This window comes from Sinohyriopsis cumingii, chromosome 12, assembly GCF_028554795.1.
Source record: "Sinohyriopsis cumingii isolate HCF-2022 chromosome 12, ASM2855479v2, whole genome shotgun sequence".
Classification (NCBI taxonomy): domain Eukaryota; kingdom Metazoa; phylum Mollusca; class Bivalvia; order Unionida; family Unionidae; genus Sinohyriopsis; species Sinohyriopsis cumingii.
This window is the reverse complement of record NC_142972.1, coordinates 100,827,555-100,840,736: the sequence shown is the minus strand read 5'-3', so window position 1 is coordinate 100,840,736 and position 13,182 is coordinate 100,827,555. Positions and strand designations below refer to the sequence as shown.

Below are 13,182 nucleotides of genomic sequence, written 5' to 3'. Positions count from 1 at the left end.
TTGCTGCAGTCCTACTGGAGAAATTTACACAGTGAAACATAGAAAATGAGGTATATGAATATCTTCAAAACGAGAGCCAATACAAATTTTTCACGGTTATATTCGTGTTCGGCACACCAAAATACTACAGATTAGGGCCTTTTCAAGTCAGTAATGATTTCACTGTTGACCAGTGTAATTATGATTTTTACACTATTGGTCACTGCAAGAGTTGTCAAAACTTGCAACGTCTACCACCACCCGCATAAATTAAAACCTTATAAAACAACGCCCTTAAAGACGTATACACCTTTAAGTATCGACAAATTGAACTACTTCGCTTCTCCTTTTCTTTTCTGTCCTTTGCCTGTAATATAAAATTCACCACTGCACACAACTGAGCAGCTTTTACACTCTCTGATGACTAAAATACATACGTACATGTCTCATTAAGGACTTAGATCTTTGATGTCATGGGTCGCCTTTAAATAGTTCATCCTAATGTACCACATTGTTACCTATACATATATTGATTTGTCTTACCAACATATCTTATACAATCAGATAATATAGTTACTAGTCTTCTTTGGCATAATTGCATGAATAACACGTGTGCAGACGTACTTCCTGTTTTTTCGATAAATCGACTGACAGTTTATGAATGATACGTTTAGAAATGTGCTTGCCATTTTCTACAAATTAACTGACATAAATCTGTGAATGACATGTCCTTTTTCCAGATTTAAGGACTTTATCGTACGTTCGAGAATAAATTGACACCATAATGTAAATCATTAGGCGTCGAGATGAACGTACTGATCATTATTTGGAGCAATACCCGAGTCTTTCCTTTACTAAAACCTTAAGCAGTCAATGCAAAGTTTGGGGATAATACATTAGCTTAAACGAATGGAATTATAAATTTAATATGTTTTTTTGTGCTGGATTGCTACTGAAGCTTTAGAGTTATTCTGATGATGATGACGATGGTGATGATGATGATGATGATGATGATGGTATTATTATTATTATTTTTGGGTGTGGTCGTGGATAAATTGTGGGGATTTCATAGCTGTTGTGCTGCCGTTGTATACTACGAACGACATATTGATGTAAGAGGAAACAACATTTCATCATTTTATAAAATAAATTACATTTATTACATTTATAAGCATGAGAAATACATCTGATGGAGGTAGAACCCATAGAAGAACAGCCGACCCATAGGACGCTAATGGAAATCATTCACAGTTTACGGTGATCTGTAAACGCGAGTAAATTAAACCACTAGGTCATACATAGCCCACATACTGTTATTACTTACTGGATTGTAAAGACAAGTACATGACATCTAATATTAACGATATATATATATATATATATATATATATATATATATATATATATATATATATATATATATATATATATATATATATATATATATATATATATATATATATATATATATATATATATATTACTTTAAACAGCTACTTACCGCTCAAAGATCTCATTTATTTTATGACAAGAACATGTATTACAACAGTTGATATTCACGTGTATGTGTATAATAATAATCAAAATACTTTACATTTTGGATCAGATGAGAAACTTTGTTATCTAAGCAAACTTGTTTCAATACGGGGTCAGTAAAAAAGTAAGATGTAACTAAGGTAGCTTGATTTCGGCTCAGGAAGAAAATGATCAGTTCTATACAGATATTCGGAAATTTTGATAAGTAACAGGTCAACCAGGTACTTTTGTATACTGGGTGATCTGTGTGAAGAATTCAGATAAAAGTAGAAGACCAAACTATGTACAATATAGTTCAGCAGTTTAAACATTTGGAGTAGATCGGTATGATTATCTCTGCAAGATAAACTCAAGCGACATTTTGTATACAGTAATAGTTTAATGATGAGAACCTAAATTACAACTTTATGGCTGTTTTTTTTTCTTTCTATGTTATGTAATTATTTAACACAAATGTGAACCTGTCAGTTGCTTTTTATAAATGTCATATTTTAAATACAATATGTTTTTATCCAAATTCAGTGACCACAGACTGTATGAATTTATTCATTGTAGAGATTAGTTAGGAAATGATCACGTGGTGTTCTAATTGTTACTTGCCAGACGTCTATGAGGACACCGATTAAATTTGTTATATGAAATTCATTTTATAAGTTGATTAACAATCAGCATTTTCGTTGTTCAAAGGACAGTCCATGTATGCATATTACTAACGCAGTTTTCCAAGAATACACATGAACATGTAATGTAAAATTAGGTTGCTTGACAGATCCATCATTAGTAGTACAGCAATTGCACAGCAGCAGCAGATTCCCTTACAAAGTTCTACTCTGGATTTCTATTGATAAATTAATCTTGTATGTAGACCTTTTCTGCCTGTAAATAAATTTCATTTCAGCTATTATGCAACCATGCTCTTCATACCAGCTTTACATTTTTAACATCTACATTTTATTATAGTTTGCTTCGTATGTTATATTATTTTGAAACAATCAAGCACAACCAGTACAACAATGAACCAGATTTATCAATTTCTGGTCCAGATAAATTACTGAACAGCTATATATAATACCTTTCTCATGCCTGCTAATAGAAACTATGTTGCGAAGATAATCGTTTGTATACCTAATCTCAAATCGAAACTACTTTGCCAAGATAATCTTTTTATTACAGACCACGAATCGAAAGTACTTTGTGAAGATACACTTTTCTTACCTGACCCCAAATCAAAATTGATTTGTTTGTATTGTCTTTTCCGAATCTAATTTCAGTTTGAAACTAAATTTCTTAGATAAATTCTCACCTGACCTGAAATCGAAACTACCTTGCTTACATAATTTATATTTGTATTGGCCCCCCAAATCGAACGTGACTTGCTGAATGTGACCTATGTATATATGCTTTCATCTGGAGAGTATTTTATTTGCTTTTAGTTTAATAGTTTATATGATGTTTTCAGTATTTTATACAGCATTTAGAGTATCCGTTGGGAGGATAAATATTCTGATGGTATTTTAAATAAGTAACTATTTATTGAAGAAGTTATTTCTACATTAAGAACGTTAACATTGGCTAAGTATCGAACATGTACGTACCCAGTGTTTATCTATACTAGCTTGCGAGCATTCCCAAATATGTTCCTGATAATATGTCTAACTCGGACTGAAAGCCACTTTCGAAGCAAATAAAGCGTTGCACTTATGGACATACAGTTGGCTCGAGCATCTAACGAATTCTTTAACGGGATTAAAGTGATTTAACAAAAACTTCATCATTGCCTAGGCCTGTAAGTAATCAATCTCATTTTCTCATTACTATCTTCCTGGAGAGCTCGTTGCAAATAAAAAATAGACAATTGCTAAAATAATATATGATTCGGTGGTTCAACGACTTTGACAAGAAAAGACAGGGGCTAGTTGATAATGAATCAAATCCCCTAGGTAAAATGTTACAGTGTTGAGGGAACGGTAGTTCTACCAAGTAAGACATCGACTCATAAGGTAATACCATTGTAACTGGTACCGATTATGTATATCCGTGTTTCCATGTATTGTACTCTTCGCCTTTGCTCACCCCTCCCTTCCCCGCCACTCCAATTATTCAGTTATCTGGTTAGACATATTTTAAGTTTCGTTGGCAATGAGCCCCGTCGATGTGTGATATATATGTAGTCATAACACAATAAATATATTACCTTAGGCTACATACAACACACATTAAATGATCACTTCAGTTTTTGGTTAACTAGTTCTAGGTCGGTGATCTATGTCAGATATTATGCAGTTAGCTCGAATCTCTAGATATTTAAAAAATGTCAGTAAACATTAAAAATGATAAACCAATAAAACAACATATGTTATACCGTCGCTGCTTCCGTCATTTCGTTTTATAAGTATTTATTTCTTATGTCTATAACTACCTTTCGGTTTAAAATTCAAATACTTTAAAGTAAAAATTAAAGATTCAATTGAAACAAATGGACATCAACACCATACAGAGACTGTATTACTGTTACGACTGTTTCCTACGGTTCTTTCAGTCATAAAATATTCTGGGTTCGCCAGGTACTGGCTTGAGGTGAAATGAATATAACCTTTTGATTATAGTGTTTGTATTGCTATTTCTGTACAATAAAAGGCTAGCATGACAGAGGAGATTATAGAGAAGAACGAAGAAAGGTGTGCTATTTATTTTGTAAATAAAAACAGAATAAATTATGTTTTACTTTTTATTGTGTTCTCTTATTTCCTTTTTCTAATTCTCACAAGATCACAATTACATTGACATATACAATAAGAATTTTTCTTCATGACCAGACATTTTCTATACAACACAAACCAAACAAGATTCTTGTTTTTAATACGCCAGTGTTTATGTATATTTTAAGAAATAACAATTTTAGCATACATTAAATTAGATTTGATGTAATATCATCAAAGTAGAATTCTATTAGTACATGTATTAGATTGTACTAACCCTATTAATAGAAATTCTGTTAAATAAAACATTTAAATGAATTCTGGTTAACTCCGAATTTTCAGACAACTCTGAAAATGGGATAAATTAAAATCTGGGCAAATCCGAATTTTGGACCAATCCGAAATTTATATAAATCAAAATCTGGACAAATCCGAATTTTGGACCAATCCGAAATTTGTAATAATCAAAATTTGGGTAAATCCACGTTTTGGAACAATCCGAAATTTGTATAAAGCAAAATCTGGGTAAATCCGAGTTTTTGGACAAATCCGAAAGTTGTATAAATCCAAATCTAGGCAAATCCTAATTTTCTTGACAAATCCGAAATTGGGATAACTTTAAAGCAGGACAAGTCCGATTTTATATAAATCAAAATCCGGACAAATCCGAATTTTGATATTGGTAGTAACAAAACACTTTCAGAAAAGGGCTTTTACCTGAATAAAAGTAGTCATGACTGATACAAATTTTGATTTAGAATTTGATCCGAAAGAAGACAGATGGTTGTGATTTCAATATTGTCAGTCCCTCGTCTGCAAGGACGGGGGCCTTATTTATACTCTCTATACCCTTGGAGAACCTCGGATGTTTACACAAACATAAACAACGGGGACACTCGAGGTTCTCCGATACGGGTTAGAAACGAGAACGCTTCCATCTTGCGCTCAGCAATCTACAGTACTGCGAACAATGGCGCCATTACAAATCTAGCGGAACACGATCCGTGGGACCATATTTGATTAAAATACACTGTAAACAGGTAAATCAAAATAAAATATTGTCATCTAATAATACATAATTATCTAACAGTTATTCGAAACATAGTGACGAGTCGAAATAATCATCAGAATGGATGAAATGAGTGTCGGTCGATGTCATTCAAAGCCGACATGTGCTTTCAACGAGGGACCGTCTCAAGGCAACGTAATCGTGTGCAACAAGGTACATGTACGCAACATTTTAAATAATTGTACTAAACATTTAAAAATAAAATAAAATTGTGAGACTGGTATAGCATTACTTCAGCCAATGCAAAAAACTACCATCGCTCTAACTTTCAATAATACAAAATTTGGAATTGACTTTTCAAGAGAGCAACACTAAACAAAATTGAATTGTGCAGGTAAAGTTGTAGCCAATAAGGAAGTAACGGCTTATGTCAATACTAATAGGCATGTATATGAATGTTGTATATAAAGATCTGTATGCATATTAAATTAAAGCATACGTCTGCTTCATATTGCTCCAAGTGCAGATTCAACATAGAAACTGTAATATTTGAGATGTGGATGAAGTATTTTTTTCATGTCGAAAATGGTTTATGGATTGTGTCTCATCTTACATGTGTCACAATAACGGCTGGTGTCATCACAAATGAAGGTATATTTGAACCCCTGCTGGTTCTCCGGCACAGAATTTGGACACCATTACAGTTACCACCCCAAAGGCATATATCGGGCATGACACAGCATGACACACATTTGTAAGAGATATACCAGTCCATTACATTATGGTTTATCCTAGATCGCCGAACCTCAACCTTTGTGTCGACACTTGGAAAAATCCGAGATTCATATACTTAAACATAATAGCATCGGTACCCAAGACAATAAAGGACATACCTAGGAGAATCACACTTAAGAACGATCAGTAGGATGAGCTGTCGAATGTGTTTCACAAAACAGAAGTTGTTGCTATTGCTAGTTTTACTGACTGTAACCATTATTACAGCCATGTCTTCATCTTCCTGTTCCTCCTTCTATTACTACAATGTTTCTATTGTTTCAAAAAATGGAGGTAAAATTATATAACGGAAGATTAATATTTCAGGCTCAGTGAAGAATGTGTGTTTTGGAACATCTGGCGACAATCTTCATCTCTTCTTTGAAATTACCATGTAAATATAATGCTAAGTAGTGAAATAAATATAGTTTACAAAAAGCCAGTCAAAACAACAAAACAACAACTGCATAGACAGTAACTACAGACAACTCATAGTTATATTATTAGACTATTACTGTAACTGATACTACTAAAAAGGGACAGGGAAAGCGATAGGACAAATAAATACATGAATACGCGCGACAGGATCAGTATCACTGCAGTTTGGAATATTCGTGTAACTATGACTGTTAGCACAGAAGATTATAACCCATTTAGACATTAGTGAAACAAAGACACATGTCCCAGACAAATGCAATAGTCATATGGCAGAACATGCTGTTCAGATGGAAGTGGCTCGATTAAGAAGACGATGAATGAAGAAATAGCAGAAAGCAAAACTGTACAACCGAGCTAGGTACATCTAACCTAGTGAGAAACGTCACAGGTAAGTTTACTTAAACCATGAGGTGAGGACTGAGTTGGGGGTGGGGAGGCAACTAAAAACAATAAACTGAAAATTTTGTATTAGATCTATATTATATATACTTGATTTCCTTATTGTATGCACTATAATATCCAATGTAACAGTTACTAGAATCCAAAGAAGATGAAAAAATGAGACTCTGGAATATATTAAAATTCTTTATTATGCATTATATATTTTGATTCTCAGATGTGTGCACAACTGCATGCTTTCTACATTAGCAGAAAATAATGTAGTGTAATTACTGTTGTTTTAATTCCGATCAGAAACAATCGCGTAATCCATCTTTACTAGAAAAGAAATACAAATAACATGATTTTACATTCACGATCTTGATTCTTGGCACGAATGTTTTGGGATCAATATTTGGGCATGTGCATGAGGTAGTGCATGGGAGAGAGAGAGAGAGAGAGAGAGAGAGAGAGAGAGAGAGAGAGAGAGAGAGAGAGAGCGTTTAGTATAGCAAATATTTTATTGCTAATAATTTAAGCCTAAAGGAAAAGATAGATTGGATCAACATTTTTAATATCTACGTTTAGAAGAAGTAAATAATATTTAGGAAAGACATAACAAGTGTACATACAAATTGATCAACAATATGGGATTGAGAAGATGATTTTATTATTATTATTATTATTATTAGTAGTAGTAGTAGTAGTAGTAGTAGTATTTAATGCTAAAATATAATTAAAAAAATACAATTCCGTTTGTTTACTGAGCATTTCTCTCTTTTCTAGTTGTTGCTTGTTTTAGATGCATGGCATCATACGTAATGAATTTAATTTAGTTTTTTGTATATATTTCTTATTCATTACAAGTTATTTTTAAAGGATTCTTTCTTCAGTATGTACATGTTAAATATATAATTGACATACAAGTTTGTATCTATATCAACATCTAGATGTGCACATACATACATGCCCTCACATTCACACACACATACACGAGCACTCATAAATATATATATATATGTGTGTGTGTGTGTGTGCGCCCGCGTGTGTGTGTACATATATATATATATATATATATATATATATATATATATATATATATATATATATATTGAGAGCGAGATATTCGTACAAGCTACGCATACGTGCATTCAAAACTTGCTAACACACAAGTAAAATGAGCACTTATAATATCATTATGGTGCATATAGTTGGATATATATTGTATTTGACACCTATTTATCGTGTATGTTACAATATTAGAGACTAACCACATGTCGATGATAACAGCTATTTGTACATAATATATGTGTCATATCACTATATGTATACAGATGAGTATGCTATAGTTATCCATAGCCATGTTCGCTTACAAATGTATACGCACATAGAAAATTCACGTCCAACAGATATGGTGGTGTCTATAAACGTATATATTGTGTCATGACAAGCATTCCTGGGTCAACGCTTGTTGCAGTGAGGGTTCAATTGGTACAGTATTACCTGCGATATATTCAACGGTACATTCTTGTGAAGTGAAGGATCATCAAGGCTAGCGACATACTAAAATCTATTTATGGTTGAAAGTTCTTGAGGGAACATGATAATCCAGCTAACCACCATTTGTCAATAAACTGAGCAAGGTCAAATCTGTGAAAATCTATTATAATTCTGTATTTAACCTTGATATATAGGTTGACTGTTGCTAGTAATTTATTCGTAGTCGTGGAACGACCGCAGGGTTTAATCCAACGTTTTATACCACTGCTAATAAGAGGCAAAGCTCTTCGAAATCTGGCTCCGAAAGCGACGCATCTTTTTACAAGAGGCCAACTTCAAGCACCCTATAAGCTCACTTTTTGGTTGTATTGTTTCACTATAAAAAACCACAAATGATCGATGGTTTATATTTTACTGCAATACGTGTATTGCTTGAACATGGATATCCCCTTTAAGCATATATTGAAACGGTATTATTGAAATTATTTTTAGATTTTTCCAAACTGAGGGGAAATCTATGTTCATCTTTTTAACCTTTGGTTCGATAACAAAGTTTTTCAAATGTAACTGATAAATACGTTTTGTTTTCAAACGTATTCAATGCGAAATTAGGATTTTGTAATGAAAATTCTTTTAGGACTTTTTGTCAAAAAATTGTTTTCTATCCTGGACTTGTTCTTAAGTTGGAATGCTAAACTTCCATACTCACAGTTATGCAACAACAAAACCAACAAAAGCAAAATAACAAAGTTGCAAGTTTAAACAAACCAATAATAATAATAATGAGAGGAAAAAAAGAAGACAAGATTATTATTATTATTATTATTATTATTACTGTTGATGATATCATTCATTATGTGATTAAAAGGGTCATGTGGTGGAGATGCTTTGGGAACATCTGAGTGAAGATGAAAGCAAAATTCTTATATCTAGGAAACCGACATTCTTAAAGCAAGGTGAAGGTATCGATACATGTACCAGACGTACTTCTGACAAGCTAGTTCAACAATATAAACTAACATATATATCCATAAATCAAAGTTCTAAATTTTAAACTGACGCGGAGAAGGAGAATGTTTTTCTCTCCACTTATCAACTTGTCTATATATTCATTCAAATATTCATCCTTCTATCTATTTATGTATCCATCCATATATCATCCACTCATCTACTGATCCATCCATACGTCGATCCATCCATCCACCCCCACACCCACCCTCCCACAAATCTACCTTTATATCTCACTATCCCTCTATCTATCTATCTATCTATCTATCTATATATCTGTATGTCTGACTGTCTGTCTGTCTATCTATATATCTATCTATCCAGCTCCCTAGCTATCTATCAAGCCAGCTAGCTAACTTGCTATTACATCAGTGCATGTAACACGTCTCCTGTTTCTGTTATGTCAAACTGGTGTGCTCTACATTATTTACATGCATTATAATATATGATCTTTGCATTACATAGACGGATTTGTAAAGCGTGATGGAAATATCTGCTACTGCCATGGCTGCCAAACATAATTAGGACATGCCGGCTTCACCAATTACAATTACCCAGAGGACTGGTATCTTTTCAGGGTAAATGTAAGGTAAATATAATTTTACCACAATATTCATGAAATAAACTAATGCAAACTGTTCTCTAATTTACAATTATAAAATCGTGTTAGACGATGTTTTGTCGCAATTTTTGCAAAGGTCATATTCGGCAATTTCCAATGTGAAGTAATACAATTGCTATAAACTCTGCTTGTGAATTAATGGCTACATTGTTTGTTGCAGTGCTCCGCGAGAACGAAGTTTAGATGAAATATCAAATAACTGGGAATTGTGTTACCACGGAACAGAAATATCCCGTTTGGAGTCGATTTTACGCTTGGGTCTTAAAACTCCAGGTGATTAGAAATTGAGTTTGCTAGACAATATGTTACTATTCTAAAGTATTTCAAAAGATTTAGGTATTTTCTTGCAGCTATGCACCGAATTAATGTTTTTTTTTAAAATATATATATATATAAATATGTTCACCGTGGTTTTCCAAAAAAAGTGATTTCATTCATTGCATTTTCGATCATTTCGATTAACTAGCTGTGCGTTTATTCTTATAAGCTTTATATTTACGTAGCATAAATGTACAGAAAGCATAATGAAAACCACCACAACAATTTTTAAAAATTGTCGATAGATGTCTTAAAAATGAAAACTGACTTATTAAAATATGTGGTAGTGATCTAATTTCATATGTAAATCTTAGTTATAACTGCTCGAGTGTAGATTAATCTCGTTTTGTCTGTTTGTAACATTATATAGTCTCTCCAGCGACGAAATCGGATAAATTGATTTCCATAACTATAATATCCTTTTCAGGCGAAAACTATTTCCATGGAAATCTAACAAATGTCTTACCTTGGCGCCTCAAGATATACAATAATGTGCCAGATAGTTTTGACGTGGACGGGATATTTTTATCCCCAAGCATTCGGTATGCGAGTTCTGACAACTACTCTCTTCCTTACTGGTAAGAATGGTCTTCACGCTTAGTCAAATCTAAATAGCACAATATATTCTTTTTTAAGAGGGGGGTGGATGAGGGAGGCGGCATAACCATAGATTAAAAGGTTATTCTAATTCTCTCAAACGTCATGACATATAGCGTCTGATAGTTTGAATATGAGTATTCTATCATATGAATTGAAATATTAAATGCCTCAATATGTTGCCAATAAGTTTCTTATTTGGCTTTTTAAATGCTGAATGATACATATGTATTCCAGACTGCACATTGTTTACTCTGTGCTAATGCATATAATTTATTTTTTTTAAATAATGGTCCCGAAATGACCGACGACCTTCATATTGATCGTGCGTCACAATATTAATGAAAATGAATGTGCAATGTATTTAAGCTTAACGTAGCATGTTAATGAATTTTGTATTCTCTAGCATGAAAACAAAATTTAATTTTTAACACTGACGTGACATTGTTGCTGCTGAGTCAAAATAAAAGACGTTGTATATATAACGACGTAAAATTAAAATATCGGGTTTGGTTTAATTATTTATTTATGTCATTATTGATTTATTCAGCTACCTCGATAACTTAGTAATTATAAGGAGGAAATTTAGATGCTCATGCAATGGTCTTGAAACATTGGACGTACATTTGCAAAATCATGATATATATTTATATGCAATTTAAAATCTTCTCCACTGGGTCGTGGGTATTTTTGAGAAACAATCCGCTGTATTCGTCTATATGTTTAATTTTGTCTTCATTTATAACGTTCACCTTGTCTGTGGCTGATTTGCTTTATTTGTGTATAATTAATGTTTCAGCTACAAAAGCAAAAAGTCTGGGTGGACATATCGTGTGAAGGTTGTATTAATGGTACATATTCGTCCTGGTAGTTATGTAGCAAGCGGCACTACAGCAGGCATTAACATTGATCCGTGGTATTCAGACGACACCATTGAGTGGGCAACGAATGAAAGCGACAGTGTCGTCGTCATGGGAGTCCTGGTAAATTTTGAGAGGTATAAGTATGTCACTTTATTATTTTAGAGAATTATAAAGAAGGAAAAAGAGCAAACATGCACGAATTTAGGTCCAGTGTGTGCATGAATTCGGTTCATCAATTTTTATTAACATATACACCGAAATAACAGTGAATTAAGGAATGTTACAAACAACATTTAATGCAAAATTAAGCTAAAGATTTACCATAACGTACAATGCAATACTGTGCTAAAGCTTTTATAATAACAACCTACAATGCACAACTGAAGATTATATAAAGCAAATACCTAAGTAAAACTGAGCTAAAGACTTCATCATAACACGATATAGCGCAACTTTGAACTAAAGATTGAATCGTAAGAAATTATAATGCAAAACTGAATTAAAAGTAAACCTCGAATTATCAAAATATGACGACTTTGTAACCAATAGTACCAATAGTACCAATACGTAATATATTCATACACTGTTGACACATTGTAATTATTGACACATTGCAATTATTTGGGAAATATCGAAAGTACATGTTTGTTAAAAATAGATTTTAATTCGAAAGAAATCTTTTAATCCATGCAATATATGTTTTTACCTATTTATAACTGCAAAAGAACACAAGTAAGTATTAAACATCAGGTCCATTATTAAACAGTGAAATAAAATAGTGATTATTGGCCCCTCAAGGATGGTCTCTCATATGTTATGATATAACTTACATTCCAGTAGACATGACTTAGCATCATCTTTCTTACTAATTTTCAAACTTAAAGCGTCCGAACACAAAACATAGCAATAAATATGAAATAATTCCGTTTATTCTTTTATTTTCGTTTCAGGTATCAGTGCACTGTCCACGAAGGTTTTCCTTGTTTGAATTTTTAATTTATATAACGATTCAGATAGCAGTTTCAGGACGTCATTGGAAAAAGGCAACGAACGTATATAAACTGCACAAATATAGTGCATATCACCCTCGGGTTGAAGCACAATTTTAATGATATGTTTTGCGAGTTTACTTGCCCAAAAAGGTCCATGAATTAATTTGTGCTTGAATAGGTTCTGTACATGTGTATGTTATATTTAATTTATGTTATCACTTAATTTATGTTATCTTTGAAGATAAGCGTATCAAATACAATAATATAACACATCTTCTGCTTATATATATATATATATATATATATATATATATATATATATATATATATATATATGTCGTTTTAAAGTTTGCATTTTTCAGTTCATTAAACGTTACACACATATTTTAAAAAAGTTGTATTTTCACCTGTATTTATTCCCTCTACTGTAGTGTGGACAAACTACTTTCAGTATCCAATATGCATTTAT

At 32.5% G+C, this 13,182-nt stretch overlaps 2 protein-coding genes across 2 annotated transcripts in view; both read left to right on the top strand.

Moving 5' to 3' along the window:
- LOC149787102 (neuralized-like protein 4) overlaps positions 1-13,182 on the top strand; it is an 88,349-nt gene that overhangs the window by 36,595 nt on the left and 38,572 nt on the right. The gene's annotated exons all lie outside the window — the stretch shown is intronic.
- Positions 4,859-13,017, top strand: LOC149787104 (neuralized-like protein 4). The gene is made up of 6 exons (XM_089977615.1): positions 4,859-5,436; positions 6,325-6,391; positions 10,104-10,216; positions 10,689-10,839; positions 11,658-11,855; positions 12,672-13,017. The coding sequence occupies exons 1-6, from the start codon at positions 5,367-5,369 to the stop codon at positions 12,715-12,717; spliced, it is 645 nt and encodes a 214-aa protein (XP_089833741.1). The 5' UTR covers positions 4,859-5,366; the 3' UTR covers positions 12,718-13,017.

Coding starts and splice junctions, on each gene's coding strand:
- LOC149787104 (XM_089977615.1), top strand. CDS start 5,367: ATGTCATTCAAAGCCGACATGTGCTTTCAACGAGGGACCGTCTCAAGG. Junction 6,392..10,103: donor CTCTTCTTTGAAATTACCAT/GTAAATATAATG, acceptor TGTTTGTTGCAG/TGCTCCGCGAGAACGAAGTT. Junction 11,856..12,671: donor GTCCTGGTAAATTTTGAGAG/GTATAAGTATGT, acceptor TTTTCGTTTCAG/GTATCAGTGCACTGTCCACG.